General features: G+C 37.8%; 2 protein-coding genes across 5 annotated transcripts; both read right to left on the bottom strand.

The window, feature by feature from the left end:
* Nucleotides 1–10,482: 10,482 nt before the first annotated feature.
* Nucleotides 10,483–11,811, bottom strand: LOC113311936 (pentatricopeptide repeat-containing protein At4g02750-like). Its single transcript, XM_026560717.1, has one exon. The coding sequence runs from the start codon at nt 11,809–11,811 to the stop codon at nt 10,483–10,485; it is 1,329 nt and encodes a 442-aa protein (XP_026416502.1).
* A 179-nt stretch (nt 11,812–11,990) lies between these two features.
* Nucleotides 11,991–16,359, bottom strand: LOC113307539 (protein CNGC15b-like). Of its 4 annotated transcripts, none has more exons than XM_026555972.1 (8): nt 16,127–16,359; nt 14,961–15,516; nt 14,549–14,761; nt 14,001–14,293; nt 13,799–13,910; nt 13,314–13,550; nt 12,414–13,191; nt 11,991–12,131 (listed from the first exon to the last, which is right to left on the bottom strand). In XM_026555972.1, the coding sequence occupies exons 1-7, from the start codon at nt 16,156–16,158 to the stop codon at nt 12,499–12,501; spliced, it is 2,136 nt and encodes a 711-aa protein (XP_026411757.1). In that variant the 5' UTR covers nt 16,159–16,359; the 3' UTR covers nt 11,991–12,131; nt 12,414–12,498. The 4 variants fall into 4 exon arrangements, with proteins under 4 accessions (XP_026411757.1, XP_026411760.1, XP_026411759.1 ...); XM_026555975.1 differs by lacking the exon at nt 11,991–12,131 and having other exon boundaries at nt 12,455–13,191; nt 14,961–15,054; nt 15,142–15,516; XM_026555974.1 differs by lacking the exon at nt 11,991–12,131 and adding an exon at nt 15,644–15,725 and having other exon boundaries at nt 12,455–13,191.
* Between the last annotated feature and the right edge of the window lie 1,533 nt (nt 16,360–17,892).

The following is a 17,892-nucleotide window of genomic DNA, read 5'->3' on the forward strand; positions in this document are numbered from 1 at the left end:
TTCCTTCTAGTGATCCTTGGAACTGTATATAATAGAGATCCTTGGTAACGGATCATAACTACTAGATATCCTTAAGATCGGTCATAGTAGAGATCCTTGTTTAAGGAATCAGTCCTAGAATATATCCATTTATTCCTTACATGAAATACATGAAGGTAAAGATGAACACAAAGGCTTTTACGTGGTTCGACCATTAATAGGTATACATCTATGGGTTTGGGGTTTCACTATGATGATTAATGGAATTACAAGGTTTTATCATGAACACAATATTACAAGTATATTTTTACTTCCTCACTATTTACCACTCTCATACTAGTGTTACCTTTCACTCTCAATAGCTCTCACTTCGCCTAAGACTCAAAACGTGCCCTTACTCTTCACCCTAGATAAATATTTATAAGCACTAGGAGTTAAAAGGTTTATTCTAGTGTTTCTCACACTACTATGATCTGGTACATCATATTATCGTTTGGGCTTGTCTTTTCACTTAGGCTCTACTCTTTGTAACTCGTATGACCACTCTGATGACTTATTTCCGGATCATAGTATTGTACGAAGCTCTGTCATGCCATATTATCTTCTAAAACTGGATTCCATTATGTCTAAAGCTTCATTAAGTTTATTGACTTAGCTTTGAACTTGACCTTCATATGATCCCGTCACCTTTCACACATCCCGATCGATTTGAAGTTGTAAATACCTTAGTTTATGTGCACCAGCTTTTAAGATCTTCCTCTATGCCTCACCTTTTTTCTCTTATCTTGCAGCCTCTCTGCAGGATGCATCCATGTGGCAATCCAATATTTTGTAAAAATAAGGGGACACCTATTACACCGTTAACTTATTCGTTCTTGAACCTGTATGGACTAAACTTGTACAATCTTACAATACTGTAAAACAGGGTGTCCTTGAGATGATCAATTAAGATACAAATCTACAAACTCGACCAAGAATGTACCCGAACCTTCAAGATCCAAATTAAATCAAGACAAATTCATGTATAATCTACTTGTGATATTCAATTATACAGATAAAACAATATCAAGTGGAAAAGAAAAAATACAAGAGACCGGAAATTTTGTTAACGAGAAAACTCGCAATACAACTCGTCGAAGAATGTGCACCCGCATATCGTCGATTGAGAATCGTGTACAAAAGTTAGCTCATGAAGTAACAAATATGATCAGTGAACCATCAAGCAATGTCGAAGTTCAGTAGCACCCAAAATATAACCAGTTTGCAAACTAAAAAAATTGGTTCACAAACACAATATGCTAGGATAGTCCAGGAACATATTCGAAAGTGCTTAGTTCACAAACTAAAAAACCAGGTCATGAACATAAGAGAAAACACAAGCTCCAGAAATATCATGAAACTGCAAAATTCATCAACTAGGAAAATCAGTTCGTGAACTCTTATGCACTTAGGAGTTCAGTAACATCAAATTTTTGCACAATTCACGAGCTAAAAAATCAATTTGCAAAAATCAATTTGCAACTTGATTTTTAGGATCTTCTTTCACAAATATAGTTTATTGAATAATAAGGATTGTCCTCAACCTCAAAAGCGATAAGTTATATGAACATCTAATGGCAGTTCCTGTGGAATGAACAAACCATAGATTTGTCAATTTTTCTCCCACTATGAGATGAGCAAATCGCAAAAACGGATGGCCCATTGCGGCCCATCAGAGTCGCACGTTTCTTTATATATCGCGCGGATGAAATTTTTCCGATGGCTGATGAAGTTTGCCCGCCCAATACTTCTATATATATGTTGTATACAAATATTCTTATATTATATGTCATCTTTAGTTTTTAATCATTAACTTTTTTGATTTTATTATATTTTGTTATTTGTTTTATTAATTGAATAGCCAGTGGGAGTCCAGTCTTTATTAGTGGGATCCTAAAAAAACCAAATTTGTTCATTTAGCTTTGATTTTTTATAGTGAAAAACCACGTTTGTCCATCCACGTGGTTGGGAAAAAATTTCAATCTACCCATTACCATAGAACTTCCCTAATGCTTGAGGTCATGTTTCGAGATTATTTATAATATAAACTTGAACTCTAAACTTCTTTTTTGTAATTCACCATATATACTAAAGTCATACGACATAATTGTCTCAGAAGATAGAATGATAAAGATACTGAGTAAATAGGATAGCTAGTCTGCATATTGAAATTCTTGCATGTAGATGCCTTTGTTGTTCTTCAATCTTTAAGAGTATTCGGTGATTTCTGATACTCAACTACCTAAATCTAATCCTAGACGTAGGCAATTAATCAATAAATAAATTTAATCAACTAACATTAACAACTCGCTTGACATACCAATACGTGTAGGTTTAACTGCGATCCTCTAATATTTTGTTCTCGCGGCTGTTATTGTACATCGGAATGTGGTTTCGAGCATTTAGACCATGTTACCCAAATATCATCAGCAAAATTCCTCTTATAAATGCGCTTTACTTCCCATCTTAAAAACATTTACAGGGGGTTAGTCAATTGAGATTTGTAGGAATATTGAAAGAATTTTAGAGACTTCTAAAACCTCTTGTTAGTCAATAGAGAGTTCTTCAAAATCTCAAACAATCTCTGTTATTGGTTCGTGACTTTCTAAAAGTCTCGAGAATTCTCTGTTATTGGATTTGGAATTTGAAATTAATGACTTGTGGTTTTGAGAATTCTATGTTTATACCATAAATGGCTAAAAAAAGTCTCTCTTAAGTAGATGATATTTTGAGAGACTTTGTTCTTTCTCTTTTCTTTAAAGATTAAATATCATAATATTAAAAACACTAACCAAATAAGCTACAATTAAATTCGTAAAAAATGAAAAAAAAAATGTTGTCTTCCAAAATCCAATAAGTTTAGTAGAGATTCAAATTCCTTATGTTTGTCTCGTTTTGATTTTATTGGCAAAATGGTTACAATTTCTGTTAGCTATGCATGGACTAATACATTTTCATCGAAATATTAATATATTCATTTTGTAAAATATTAATATATTCATGTGTGTAAGCTATAATTCATACATGTTTTATTGTCTCAATGAATCACCATAATTTCTTGAAAATTATTCGGAGAGTCTCTCAAAATCTCTAAACTCACGGAGAGTCACCCAAAATCGCTTACATAAAAAATCTTTGAATGTCTCTACTAATCCCAATTGACTAACCCATGTTAGGTATTTTGCTACCAACATGATATTTTTGTCTTCTAAAATCTGGTGTTGACGAATTTCGAATTCCTCTTACAAATCACAAGTATCACCGTCCAATAACTTCACTAATATACAAAACAAAGTGTAATAGGTGATACTTTTCTTAGGTCACGAAATTACGTATTTACATATACAAATCGTTGTCCTTGGACATGACATCTGAAGAATGAGTAAATACTTTAGCTCCTCCGAATAACCTTGTCTCCCATGTTCCTAAATTAAGTTTTAAGCCGCATTCATTGACTGAGAAGATCAATGACGACTTCATACCAAACAGTTGCTAATTAGTTACTATTTAGCCTGGCTACTTGATTGAGATTTAACATTTTGCCTCCCCTTTACGTTCGTTCCTGACATGCATAAAGTTTTTGGCTTTCGGTCCCTCTCCCTTTAAAAGTTGAAGAGAAGTAGTGAATTGAAATTAAAGATACGACCAACATGGCAACATACATCTAGTTGGTAGATGATTCCACTGATGAAAAACGCTAAAAGCCACTAGAAAGCTTTGTATGCTATGTGAACAGCAAATTTGAAGAACAAGATATTTGAATTTTGGGTATAAGGTTATGATTTGAGTTGTTTTATCTCACATGTTGCAATGAACAACTTGTCGGGGTTTTTCTTATAACTTGGATGACGGATGGATAAGACTATATGATAGTTCTCTTTGTTTTCGAGTCACTTCAGTTTCACTGTCATGGTGTGTTGGTTATTAGATGTGTATATAATCTGCACCACAGCTGTGTATATAGTCCGCACCGTCGGCAGTCCATGTATAGTCCAAGTCTTTAGGAATATGGTTATTGAACTTGTCGTAAATCCGACTCCTATGCATCTTTGGTTATTGTAACAAGCCATGTAAACTCGTTCTAGCTGTTAGGTTTTTCATTCTTTGTAACTTGTATAAATACTTAATGTAGAACAATCTGTCAGGTGTGAGAGATTAATAAAATCAATTCTTTAGAATCTTTGATAGTATCATCTTGATCCATCCTAGGACCTATCTCATCTTCCGCTACATCTTTCTCTCTATCCTTTCATCATGGTTGAATCTACTCCTCAAACACCACCAGACAGTCCTCAAGATCAGACTTCTCAACATCAAACTTCGTCTGCAACTCCAATCATTCCTGCCTCAGGAAGCTCCAGAATTTCAGATCCATATGTTATCCATCCCAGTGATAACCCTGCCACTGTTTTGTTTTCTCCATTGTTACAGGGTGACAATTATGGATCCTGGGTTCGTGGAATCACCAAGGCCCTCAACGCAAAAGGGAAACTTGGATTCGTAGATGGTACTCTTCCTCCTCCTACTGATGCTCTTGCCTATCAGTGCTGGAAGAGATGCGACGATCTGGTGGGCAGTTGGCTTCTCAACTCATGCCAACCTGATATCCGGGCAAGCTGTCTATATGCTCCTTCTTCTCATGCAATATGGAAGGATCTGCAAGTGAGGTTTTGTATCTCTAATGCACCTATTTTATTTCGATTGAAATCTGCCATAGCTGCTATACGGCAAGAGTCGATGTCTGTTTCCTTATACTACACAAAGATCAAAACATTATGGGATCAATATGACTCCCTTGTTGCTGTTACTGAGGTGTGTATTTGTGGTGCTGGGAAACACCTGCTTGAACGCCTAGAGCGTGACAGAGCCATGGATTTTCTTCAGGGCTTGCATGATCGTTTCTCTAATCTCGGAAGTCAGATCTTGTTGATGGACCCTTTTCCAACTGCTCTGCGCATATTCAACATGGTGCAGCAAGAAGAGGAACAACAACATATCACATCCAGCCCTCTTCCCAACATCGAGTGTGCTGCTTTGAACACCAACCGTTACGGTGCATCCTCATCTAGTTCTCGTCCTGCTACCAGCCATAACAAAAGGCCTCGACACTCACTGTGATTATTGTAATCGTCATGGCCATGTTCGAGATAAATGCTATCGTTTACACGGTTTCCCTAACTCTTCTCTGTCGCAGCCAGTTGCTGCCAATACCACTGCTACCCATTTGGAATCCCAGCTTACCCATTCACCTGCTGCTCCCATCTTCTCAGCTGATCAGTATTCTCGACTGTTGGCTCTTATCACTCCTTCGTCTGAGGAAACTCAAATGGAATCCAGGGTGAACTTAGTTGGTAAGTTATTTCACACTTCTTCTTTTGAACCCTGGTTTGTTGATAGTGGTGCCACACACCACGTTTGCAACTCCTTGTCTTACTTCACTTCTTACTCTCCTGTCACATCTTTAATTCAAATGCAACTTCCTGATGGTACTCTATCTACTGTCAAGCACATTGGTGAAGTTGTCTTCTCACCAACTTTAACATTGCATAATGTTCATTATATTCCAAATTTCAAATTTAATCTGTTGTCTGTGAGCCAGTTAACTCGCTCCTTGGATTGTGTGGTTATTCTTACACATAATTCTTTTACCTTTCAGGACCGGCTCACGACCAAAGTAATTGGTCAGGGTGAACTTTCCTCTGGTCTTTATCAATTACGGGCTTCTGCATCACACTCTCCAGCCTCTAGAGTTTTTTTCAATCATAAGACGTCCTTCGATACATGGCATTGCCGGCTTGGACACCCTAGTTTAGCTCGTTTTCGTTTTCTTTGTAATTCATATGACTATATTAAGTCAAATTTCTCTAGCTTCTGTGATGTATGCCCTAGGGCTAAACAGACTCGTCTGCCTTTTAATAAGAATCATGTTTCTTCTCATCGTTGTTTTGAACTACTTCATTGTGATATATGGGGACCCTTTTCTACTCCTTCTCTGACTGGTGCTAAATATTTTCTCACCATTGTAGATGATTTCTCCAGATGTACTTGGGTATATCTCATGCATACTAAGAGTGAAACATGCAAATTTCTCAAAATTTTTGCTTCTCATGTTATGACTCAGTATTCTACCTAACTTCATACCCTCTCTACAGGTTCTTCCCTACCTATCTTACCAGTCTTACAACGTATCCAATCAGACAATGGTGCTGAATTTTTATCACGTGAATTTCAGGCATGGATACATGCAAATGGTATTCACCATCAGCGTAGTTGTACTTATACTCCCCAACAAAATGGGGTGGTTGAAAGGAAACATCGTCATCTATTGACTGTTGCTCGGGCTCTTCGTTTTCAGGCCAATTTGCCCATTACTTACTGGGGTGAATGCATTCTAACAGCAACATATCTCATCAATAAAATGCCAACTCCAATACTATCTAAACGTTCTCCTCATGAGGTCTTATTGGGTACGAAACCTAACTATCGTCATTTACGTATTTTTGGTTGCTTATGTTATGCTCGCAATACTAAGATCACACATAAATTTGATTCACATGCTATGCCAGGAGTATTTCTTGGTTATCCATATAACCATAAAGGTTATATCATTCTTGATCTGTCCACAAAATCCACCTTTGTGTATCGTGATGTTATTTTCCATGAGCATATTTTTTCTTTTAAGGATGCACAGATTCCTATTGATGACATTTTTCAACCTGTTCTTCAGGATGATTTTGTTTATGACGATTCAACTTATTCTTTGGAATTGCAACCGTCTCATCCCTCTACTGATTCTCCGATGCAGTCCACTGTTGTCTCCTCGCCCAATACTCATTCTCCGAAACCTTCTCTGTCACACATGGAAACTGCAGTCGATCCACCTACAGTTTCTTCACCTACTGTTGTTGAGCCTGAATCTATTTTACGTCGTTCTACACGTGAATCTCGTCGTCCTTCACATCTCAAAGATTATATCTGCTCTGTGAAGCAATGTAAGTCACCTTCTCCATATCCTCTTACACGTTGTATTTCGTTTACTCAATTCACTCCCCAACATCGGGCTTTCATTTTATCTGTTCTCACTAATGATGAACCACGAACTTTTTCCGAAGCCATTAAAATTCCAGATTGGCGCACTGCCATATTTAAGGAACATATGGCTTTGGAGGACAATGACACTTTCACTATTACCGATCTTCCTCCTGGAAAAACTGCCATTGGATGCAAATGGGTTTTTAAAACCAAATATCGACCAGATGGTACGATTGAACGTCGTAAGGCCCGTATCGTTGCTAAGGGTTATACGCAACAAGAAGGCATCGATTTCCATGACACTTTTGCTCCAGTAGCCAAGATGGTTATTGTTCGTGTTCTTTTACCAATTGCTGCAATTCATAATTGGTCACTCCATCAACTTGACGTTAACAGTGCTTTTTTACAGGGTGATCTCGAAGAAGATATTTATATGAAGATCCCTCCAGGTTTTCATAAGCAAGGGGATACTCGTGTTTACAAGATCAATAAATCTTTATATGGCCTTAAACAAGCTTCTCGTCAATGGTTTTTTAAAATTTCTTCAGCTCTTCTTAATGCAGGTTTCACCCAATCTCATGCTGATTACTCTCTTTTTACTTTCCATTCTGGTGCAATCTCCATTTATGTTTTGGTTTATGTCGACGACATTGTTATCACTGGTAATAATGACCCTGCTATTCATGACCTCAAGCACAAACTTGAATCTCAGTTTTCTATCAAAAACCTTGGTCACTTGCAATATTTCTTGGGCCTTGAGGTATCACGTTCTCCCAAAGGTATTTTACTTTGTCAACGCAAATATATTCTTGACATTGTGACTGACTGTGGTCTTTTGGGAGCTAAGCCTTCTCCTTCTCCAATGGAGCAACATCTTAAACTACTGCCATCCTCTGGTGATCCTCTTTCTGATCCCAGTATTTATCGACGTCTCATAGGTCGTCTCTTGTATCTTCAGGTCACACGTCCTGATATCACATTTTCTGTTAATTATTTAAGTCAATTCATGCAACAACCATGCTCTGGTCATTTGGATGCTGCACATTGTATTGTTCGTTATCTTAAAGGTACCGTTAGTCATGGTATTTTTTTATCTGCCTCAAGCTCTTTGTCTCTCTCGGGTTACACCGATTCTGATTGGGCAGGCTTCCCTACAACTCGTCGATCAACGACAGGTTATTTTACGATGTTAGGGGACAGCCCTATTTCTTGGAAGTCCAAGAAGCAACCAACAGTATCTCTTTCTTCTGCTGAAGCAGAATATCGTGCTCTTGCACGACTTACTTCTGAACTGCAATGGTTGCATTATCTTTTCACTGATCTTCGTATCACTATTCCAAAACCTATTCCCATTTATTGCGATAATCAAGCTGCCATTCATATTTCTGCTAATCCTGTTTTTCACGAACGAACTAAACATATTGAAATAGATTGCTACTTTGTACGTGACAAACTTCTTTCTGGTCTAATCAAACCCACTTATCTACCGTCAGCTTTACAATTAGCCGATCTTTTCACAAAGCCGCTGGGAGTGGATCATTTTCTTCGCCTTTCTAGCAAGTTGGGTCTTCGTGCAGATGGTCCTCAGCCTCCAACTTGAGGGGGGTATTAGATGTGTATATAATCTGCACCACAGCTGTGTATATAGTCCGCACCGTCGGCAGTCCATGTATAGTCCAAGTCTTCAGGAATATGGTTATTGAACTTGTTGTAAATCCGAGTCCTATGCATCTTTGGTTATTGTAACAAGCCCTGTAAACTCGTTCTAGCTGTTAGGTCTTTCATTCTTTGTAACTTGTATAAATACTTAATGTAGAACAATGTGTCAGGTGTGAGAGATTAATAAAATCAATTCTTTAGAATCTTTGATTGGTCACTTCAGCTGCGAGTTCATTTTTGTTGTTACGCGCCTGGCTCAGAAAATAATTACGTAGTAAAATTGCTGTTGAGTAGATAATTTCTAATCTGTCTGTTATTCGTCATGATACTGCAATGGTGATATCTGAACCGATATACATCGTTAACACACCAACAACATTGCCAACTGTGTTAATCACGGAGCTGCGTTTGCATGTCTTTTCTTTTTCTTCTTCCTAGCTAATGGGGAAGCTGGTTCTGCCTATCTTCATGTCCCCGACACTCTAAAAGAGGCCTTGACCATTCATGCACCCGTTATATCCGGCCGTTGAACACTAACTTCCCTACATGGTCCCATTTCCAAACAAGTAAAACTAAAATCTTACACATAACCACCACCATGTGGACCCAATCAACTTACTTTGGTGTCTCATTTATCCAACTTTGTGAGACCAAACTGTTTAATGATCTACAACTATGAGTGGCATTCATAGATGGGGTTCTCACCAGGTGTTTAACTTAACGTCCTATACTTTCTATCTCCCACATAATGTAGCAACTGATGATATATCCTGTCATTTTGAATTCAGGTGAAAGTGCAGAACATTTCCAACATCATGATATGAACTAGTACTGGGATACTTATCTTTCTTTTTTCCAGTATTTATGCTCAAATTGCTTTGATGCATTAGCAGTGCTATTTGTAATGTCCCTAAAAGAAGGGATACTTCTTTTAATAGTTGAACCAAAAATGATGACTATAACAACCTAAACTGGATAAGAGAATGACACCATGATGTCCCTCAGAAATTGAACTGTCAAAGTCCTCGAGGACCATACAATGTCAGTCGGTATAAGGTTTGTGCTTTGTGGGATATACCAGACCAGTAAGGCAATCCATGAACATCTTATTAAAAAAAAAGTATCCATCACAAATAGCTGTAAGCATCTGAATCACAGCAGAGTCTCCCAAAATTGAGGGGACCATAGGGGACAATAACTCAAAACCCCAGGGCACACCAACACTGATCCCAATTCTAGGGATTAAGCTCACCACACTAACTTGGAACTTGTATGATGAGGCCCAAATCCATTGCCTCTGATTTTTGGTACCAACAGCTAGAAAAATAACAACAGATTCAAGAATAAATTCTTATAAGATTCAAAGACTAGAGTGTGAGTACCAAAACCTAAGATGTACAGAAGGGAAATGGACAATTAAGACACATTAATCTGCCTAAATCGGAGACCGGAACAAATACTTTGGCCTAAATAAAGTGTGACACTATTGAAAGAACAGAATATGCAAAAGGTTTATCACTCATATGATACATTAACTAGTACTCGAGGCTCTAAATCTGAAATGGACAATTAAGTAAGACGCATCAATCTGCCAAAATCAGTGACCGAAATAAATACATTGGCCTAAATGAAGTGTGACGCTATTGAATAAACAGAATATGCAAAAGGGTTATCTCTCATATGATACATTAACTAGCTACTGGAGGTTCTGAATATCAACTTAACAAATTTAGACAACATAATCTGTATAAGGTAGCTTAATATGTTCAGACTCTACTGCATATCATAGTATAACAGCTCAAGTGTATTGTAAATATTTTCTGATTCAGCATGAGTTTCATCCCTTGTGGTAAACAAAGGTACCTTACCATTTATGTCAACCCAACTGTAACCAATCTCCTTCTTTGCTTCTCTTTGATTCATTCTCCTCCTCATATCTAAAGCATCTGTGAATCGTCCAACAGATGAATAAATCTCAATGGCCATCAAACAAGCACTTGAATTATGGGGTTCAAGGTCTAATACTCGAGCAGCTGCAAACATGCCCAAGTTCAAATTACCCCAAATCTTACACCCGTTCAGCAATGTTCTCCAAAAGATGGCCGTGGGTTCAAATGGCATTTTTAGTATTATCATCAATGCTTCTTTGACGAACCCTGCACGTGAGAGGACATCCACAATGCAAGCATAGTGCTCAGGTCCAGGGGAAATCCCATAGCCCATCTTCATATTTCTGAAGTATTGAATTGCTTCTTCCACAAGTCCACAGTGGCTGCACCCTTGAAGTACACCCAAGAAACTAATGCTGTCAGGTAAAAAGTGAGCTTTTTGCATTTGATGGAAAACCAAAACCGATTCCACACCATATCCATTTTGCCCATAACCCACAATCATAGAATTCCAGGTGACAATGTCAGGCTGAGGCAAACCTACATATATTCCCCTTGCAAAATCCAAATTCCCAGATTTCACAAACATCGAAATGGCTGAGTTTCCTACATGAGTGTTACCCTCAAACCCCACTTTAATACACTGAGAATACAGTTGCTGGCCAATTGAGTGTGCAGCTACATCTGCAGAAGCAGTAAAAACGCTAGTAAATGAATGGGGAGTTGGTCGAATACCCACTGATAACATTTGTCTAAAAAGAATCAAGGTTTTAGAAGCCAACCCATTTTGTTGAAATCCTGATATAATAGCAGACCATGAAATAGAGTTAGGTTCAGGCATTAGCTTAAACAACCGCCACGCATCTGTTATTTGTCTGTCTCGAGAAAGCCCTGAAATGATTGTAGTCCAGCTGGTAACATCCTTATCAGGCATGATAAAAAACAGCTTCAGCGCGATATGCATCTTTCTTTCTCGGGCATAAGCCATGATCATTGAATTCCATGATACAGTGTTCTTCTCATGCATACTTTCAAACATATCTTGCGCATCACTAATCCTATGATTCTCAATGTAACTCCTAAGCATAACGTTCCAAGTAATACAATCTCGATGGGGCATTTCATCAAATATCTTTCTTGCAGTATCTATTTCTCCTTTTACTGACCGTTCCGATATTCTTTTGGTGAGTAACACCAAATCTTTACCACTCATTTCGGTCTTGCATCCTAAAAATCTCCTGTGTGGAAAATTGCATGCTGGAAAAGTGATTTCCTTGCTCAATTTTATGTTATGTGATACAACAAATTTCATCAGTCTGGTAATACAAGATCTCATTCTCCCGCCACATTACGAGGCATCAACCATACAGGCAGAGCATTTACCCATTTCAACTCTAAAAATAGGAGAGGCGCCTTTAGTGATATATTGTGCTCCTGTCACCAAGGGGTTTCACAAGACAGCCTTAACGGGTGTTCGGCAAAACAGAGAACCGGCAGCACGGGCATCTTGCGCCCTTAAATTGGAAGTGTACTCTAAACTCGGAAGCAAAAAAAATTCAATTTGTAAACTTTGTGCAGCAAACTCCAAAGTAGCAAAACGAATCAGATAACAGAAAAGGAAATTTATTATTGGTTCTAGTTATTATTAGTTTCAACTTCGGTACATTATTCATATATATCCACCCAAACCTTCAACAAAATAGAAGAGATTTTCTTTTCTTGTTTAATGTATTTTGTAATGAATTAATCCTTTGTTAATAACTAGTACTATAGAAGAAGAAGTATACATGTAAAACAACTAAGTATGAAACTCACCCAATTCATGTACATTCAGCAATGCATTATTAGTTCCCAAGTTAGCAACCAAGTTTACCCTGTAAAATTTCCTTAAAGTTTTTTCTCAATCTTCAACGGCAAAATCTGGTTCAGAAGGTTTCTGCAAAGAGCTAACTTTAGGAGAATCTGATCCATATGATAACTTTGCACCTCTTCTAGTGCTTGCTGCTAATCGTGCGGCATAAACGGCTAAACCAGACCCTGGTGGGGGCAAACATGACAAATCTATTGGTGCCAATGGCGACGGTTCACTCCAACTCTCCCTAGCCCTTAGTTGAGCTGCTAAATTCCGTTTCTTAAACCTACGCCACGCTGCTTGTATAAAACATGCTCCCCAAGTTCGCCATTGATGTGAGTAGAACCGGAACTTATGCCGCAGTTGTTTACTGTGAAGTCTACGGAATTGAGAAGCTACAAATTTTAGATCATCTGCTATGAGAGCAAATGCTTCTACCTCGGAAATTGCCTTAACTGTTCGAGTTGATGACGGGAGGATACAACTCGGATGTGGATCAAGCGCCCATGTTAATAGCTCTTCTCCGCAGAAGTCACCAGGGCCAATTCTGCATGAGTTGAAGAAACCAGTTCTACCGCCATTTGTTGTGTTGGAATCAAGGTGACCTCTGATGATAAATAACATTTCATTAACCGGATCTCCTTCGCGTACCACGCACGTACCTTGGGTACATAGTGCAGGTTTTAGTCTTTCACATATTGCGTCTAACATTCTTTCATCCATTTGATCAAAGAGAGGTACCTGTTATTCAGGTCACCAATTAAGAAATGGTAAACATATTAGTGTAAAAATATAAGTTATAAAAAGGTGAAGTCGTTCAAATATAAAATGAAAGTTGCAAAAGAAAGAATTATTCAACTTACTCGTCGAACTAGGTCAAGACACAAGTGTCTTTTAATGTCTCGACGAAGATCCATTGGGAGACCTTTGAGAAGAGTTTCTTCATCAACTCCTCTAGTTGCCAGCCACTTATATTGATCATACCTTCTAACACATTGCCGTAATTCCTGAGGTAACTGCCTGTGCCTCATCCATTGTTCGGTGTCTGTTCTCTTGATTCTCCACTCTTCTAATCGCACAGTTGTTGATTGGAGGTAAGTCTGTTGTAATCAAGAAAAGCAGATCATTAATACACATGAGAGAAGAATCATGCAATCCGAAACTTCAAACTAGGCTATTACATATAGTCGTGGACTTTAAATGAAGCGAGCACATCTAGTTTCAGAAAATAGAAACAGTGACCCCTAGAAGGAAGAATTCCAACTCAGCTGAGGCTAGGGTCAGCAAGAACGGAGCACCCATACATTAATGCATTGAGAAACATGTATTCTTGTATGAATAGACTTACTTGCATATTTCCGATAAGCAAAGCGAAAAGCACCAGACCAACAATCGCAATAACGATGGCAAAACTTATTTCTCCAACGTAAGTGCTTGTCGAAAGATTTTGCCCTAAAGAGCTAAACAAGTTGATTGACACATAGTTGCATGAATTTTAGAAGAATTATTAGAATGTTAATTAGTGAAGGTAAGCTCAGAAATATGTTTACCTCAGGTTCCTCAAACCCCACCAAAGACAGTAAAAGTACTTGTTAAAGAATGACGCGGATGTCACATCGAAGTCTAATGCGTCCCCATATATTCCAAACTTAAAGTAGTCATTGACAGTAGTACACAGTGAAGTGATGTTGCTCGATGTAAACCAATCAACCCTATTTGGCTTATTCATGTTACGACAATCAAAAAATCCACTTCGACAAGTTGCCCTCTGGACTTGGCAGACAGTCCTCCAACATGATTCTTGTCGTTCAATCGCTAAGAGGTACCAGCAAGCTCCTACAACCTTTAAACATGGAAATGGATGAGTTGAAAATCCATTTTCAGCTTAACCAAAGACCAATAATTAAACCATCCAGGTTCAAAGGAACTTGTAGTGTTAATCCATGCTGATTTGGTCATTCAGGCCATCGGAACACCCAAAACCCCTGAAGGGCATGAATTTCTTATGCATGATAATCAGAGTTAAGGTAAATTGTTCTTCCTTCACCGAGACTCTCATATAAGTAGAAACTGAACTTTAAAAAACAACAAAACTTACATGGCTTGCCAGCATATACAGCATTAGGTTATAAGCAGCTCCGGCCCATGCAGTCTCTGTCACAACACCTGTGGCTTTTACAATCTGTTGTGAGAGTGGGAAAATGAGAAATAGCCTGGGTAGATATTGGAAAATTATGCTGAACCGAAGAATGTTTTTCGTATTTGTCACTGTTGAACTCCCTGGATTAGTGAATGCACACCAAATTAACACCTACAACATACGGAAAGGGTCAGGATATCTATCATAATATGATGAAAGACTTACGAATAAAACATGAAAAAACACAAACAGTACAACAGTTTGAAACACTTAATTGACTGCTGTGTTGACTGAAATTGTGCACATCTGAATATTTATAAACCATAGAGAGGTACTCGTACAGGAGGAAAATTTTCAGTTAGTCTCATACCTGTGGAAGCGGTAATGCTGCTACAAGGTCAATCCAGAAATCCTTTGCTAGGTACTTAGCGGCAATCTTTTTAGAATCTATTACGAGCTCGCCTCTACCAAATACACGAGAGGATGGAGCAACATAAGCTGTTTGAAACCGTACATATATCTGAACTATGTAAAATACATCCGCTAATGACCTTACAACAGTGAGGAATATTTCAAGACCTAATCCAACTTCAATACACATGTCATCTTTAGCACCTGGTATGAAAAAAAATAATGGATCCACAAAAAGAGAAACTAAACACGCTATTAAGAACATTTTGTTCCATCGATGAATTAATGATCCGCGGGGATCCAATATTTTCTTATTGGCTCTTTCGTAGTCTTCAGAAAATACTCTTGATAGCACTTTAGATTTTAACGATTTGCTTATCCTGTCCGACCCGTCAGCGTCGGACATCCTCGGGCTTGAATCAGGGAACTGTGTTCCATCTATCTTGTAAGTCAGCTTAACCAAATTGTCTACTTTACTTGCTGTGTACTTGGAAACTTCAGCATCATCCTGAAATCTAAAACATTTATTCCAGAGCAACCAATATATGTCAGATTGGATTCAATTATTACGTCAAGAACTAAAAGCAAAACAAGGCAAACCAATATCTGAACTAACTTCACTGAGAGAGTGAAATGAATAACCTCACTGATCTTGATTTAGTGTATTCCATAGAAAGTCGAAGAAGTTTCGACCGTGAATTATTTAACGCCCGGACTCCTCTATCTTCTGACAAAAGCCAAAGAACTTCTTAAATGTTAGGCAAAGGATGCAAAAGAAATGTGAACACCTTCAATAACTGCTTTCATCAAGATTCCTTTGAGCAATCTAACAACTATCAAACCTCAAAAGCAAAAAAGAAAAAAATAACTTTGGGTCAACAAGTATTCTACAAGGGCAGTGAAAAAAATATTTTTATTTTTATTATTTTTCTGGATCTTCATACTTCATCTTTCACTCAATAACAGTTATAGCCACATTCAGATTTCAATGTGGACTGATTATATTCTCAAATCTGAACCAGAAAGTCAATCATGAAATTGAAACCAAAAACAGCTTCTCTATCTTTATACTGACACTAAAACACAAATGCACAAGGATATCTAAGAATTTGAACAGTAACTTACTTGAATTTCTCAATTCTGCCCATCACGTTCATATTTGACTGCAAATTTCACAATTCATACCCAGATTGAGAAGATGTGAGATTCGGATTTTCAGACAAAATACTTGGAGAAAGCACTAGAAATGAAGTCTGGTAAAGTGGTTAACTTCACTGATTCGTCTTCCAAACCGTAAAAGGTATTACATTTGCTTACAGAAGTGGCAAGAAGTACATAATTTAAATGACAAAAAACAACAAAAAGAAACTACAAAACTTTCACTTAGTTATACTTCTTCTCTTCTGGGATTCTTCTTGTTTCTTAGTTCTTAGTTTTTGTAACTAATAATTAATTTCTTTTCCCAACTGTCAATGAGTTTTATATATAAAATTATTCAAAAACTTCGGAATATCTGAATTAAACTATGCACTATTTTAACTTCATATCATATGGATTAGTTTATAAGTAGTCACATTTTTTCCCCTGAAGTGTAGGCAGAGAAGAGGACAGACATATGGATCTTCCAATCCATATTCATCAAAGTTAGAGAGAGAGAGAGTGAAAACTGCAAAGGGATCACCAAAATAAGCAAACTATATTAACTAATTAATGTACTATACTACCTTGATGAGTTGACTACGTTAGCTTGTCATGATCAATGGAGTACCGACACGTACCTCATGCCATTTTTTACTTCTCTGCTTCATAATATCTTCCTTCATATTCTCGAGCAAGTCAATTTGTCGTGCTTGCTCACCCCACAGCGTCAGTCCGTATTGGATATTCAGAGCAACTCACTTTGACATACAGAGAAAGAACTGAATTTCAATCGAGCAAAAAAAGAAATAACCAAATTTCGCAACGAGCCCACTTCGCAATAGAGACATTGGAAAAAATTTAAGCATTCCTCTGAACTGTGCAAAGAATGTCCTGTAGGCATGTCAAATTGTCAATCGAACCTCCTCGAAACATAACAAAGAAACCCAAAATATTTAACGTTGGAGCGTAAAGATTGCCTCTGTGACTTACCCATGTTACCTTGGCCAACACTGTTATACTGGAACTGAAACCAAGATTTCCTAATTACGACAATGGGACATTGCCAAGTACAGGAATGATCTTTAAGAGATACAGGTAAGGCTGTGTCTATGTAAGCTCAGCCAAAGAAGCAGAGCTACAAGCTAAATGGAGAGGTCTGCAGACCACAGGGATAGTTCAAGTAACGGAAATCTCTTGGTGGTGGGTGATGCCAAGATTCTAGTGTAGCTTGTATAGAGTCATCAACACTTCCAAATACTATGTTAAAGTTTCTACCAAGAATCTTTACCGACTCTGCCCAGTCTCTAGCTTAGTGTGCCTAAACAAATTTTAACTTGTGGTGATGAATTTCACATTGAAACGCAATTCTAATTTCCGTGTCTGTCAACTGCACAAGCTGATCTTTAACTGTCTATAATAATTCTTGTTGATATTTGTTTTGATATCTGACTCTGTAGTGTATGGAGAAGAGATGAACAACGCAAGAAGATGAAATTTTGAAAGCAATCCGACAAGGAGCGAGATCTCGGTCCCAGAAGTAGCGTTAAAAATCGTAAAGCATTACCTTCCGGCCCATCATTTCTTTCTCTCTTTACACGTCACGATATATCGCACCATAATCAGTTCCCTCAATATTTGATTGAAGTCCCAATTGATGTGTGTGTTGTTAACTAGTGCAACGCTTCAGTTATGAAAACAAGTGCACAATCATATGACCTGAAAACGGGCATAACTTTTGTATCTCACAGCTA

This window comes from Papaver somniferum, chromosome 9, assembly GCF_003573695.1.
Source record: "Papaver somniferum cultivar HN1 chromosome 9, ASM357369v1, whole genome shotgun sequence".
Lineage (NCBI taxonomy): Eukaryota > Viridiplantae > Streptophyta > Magnoliopsida > Ranunculales > Papaveraceae > Papaver > Papaver somniferum.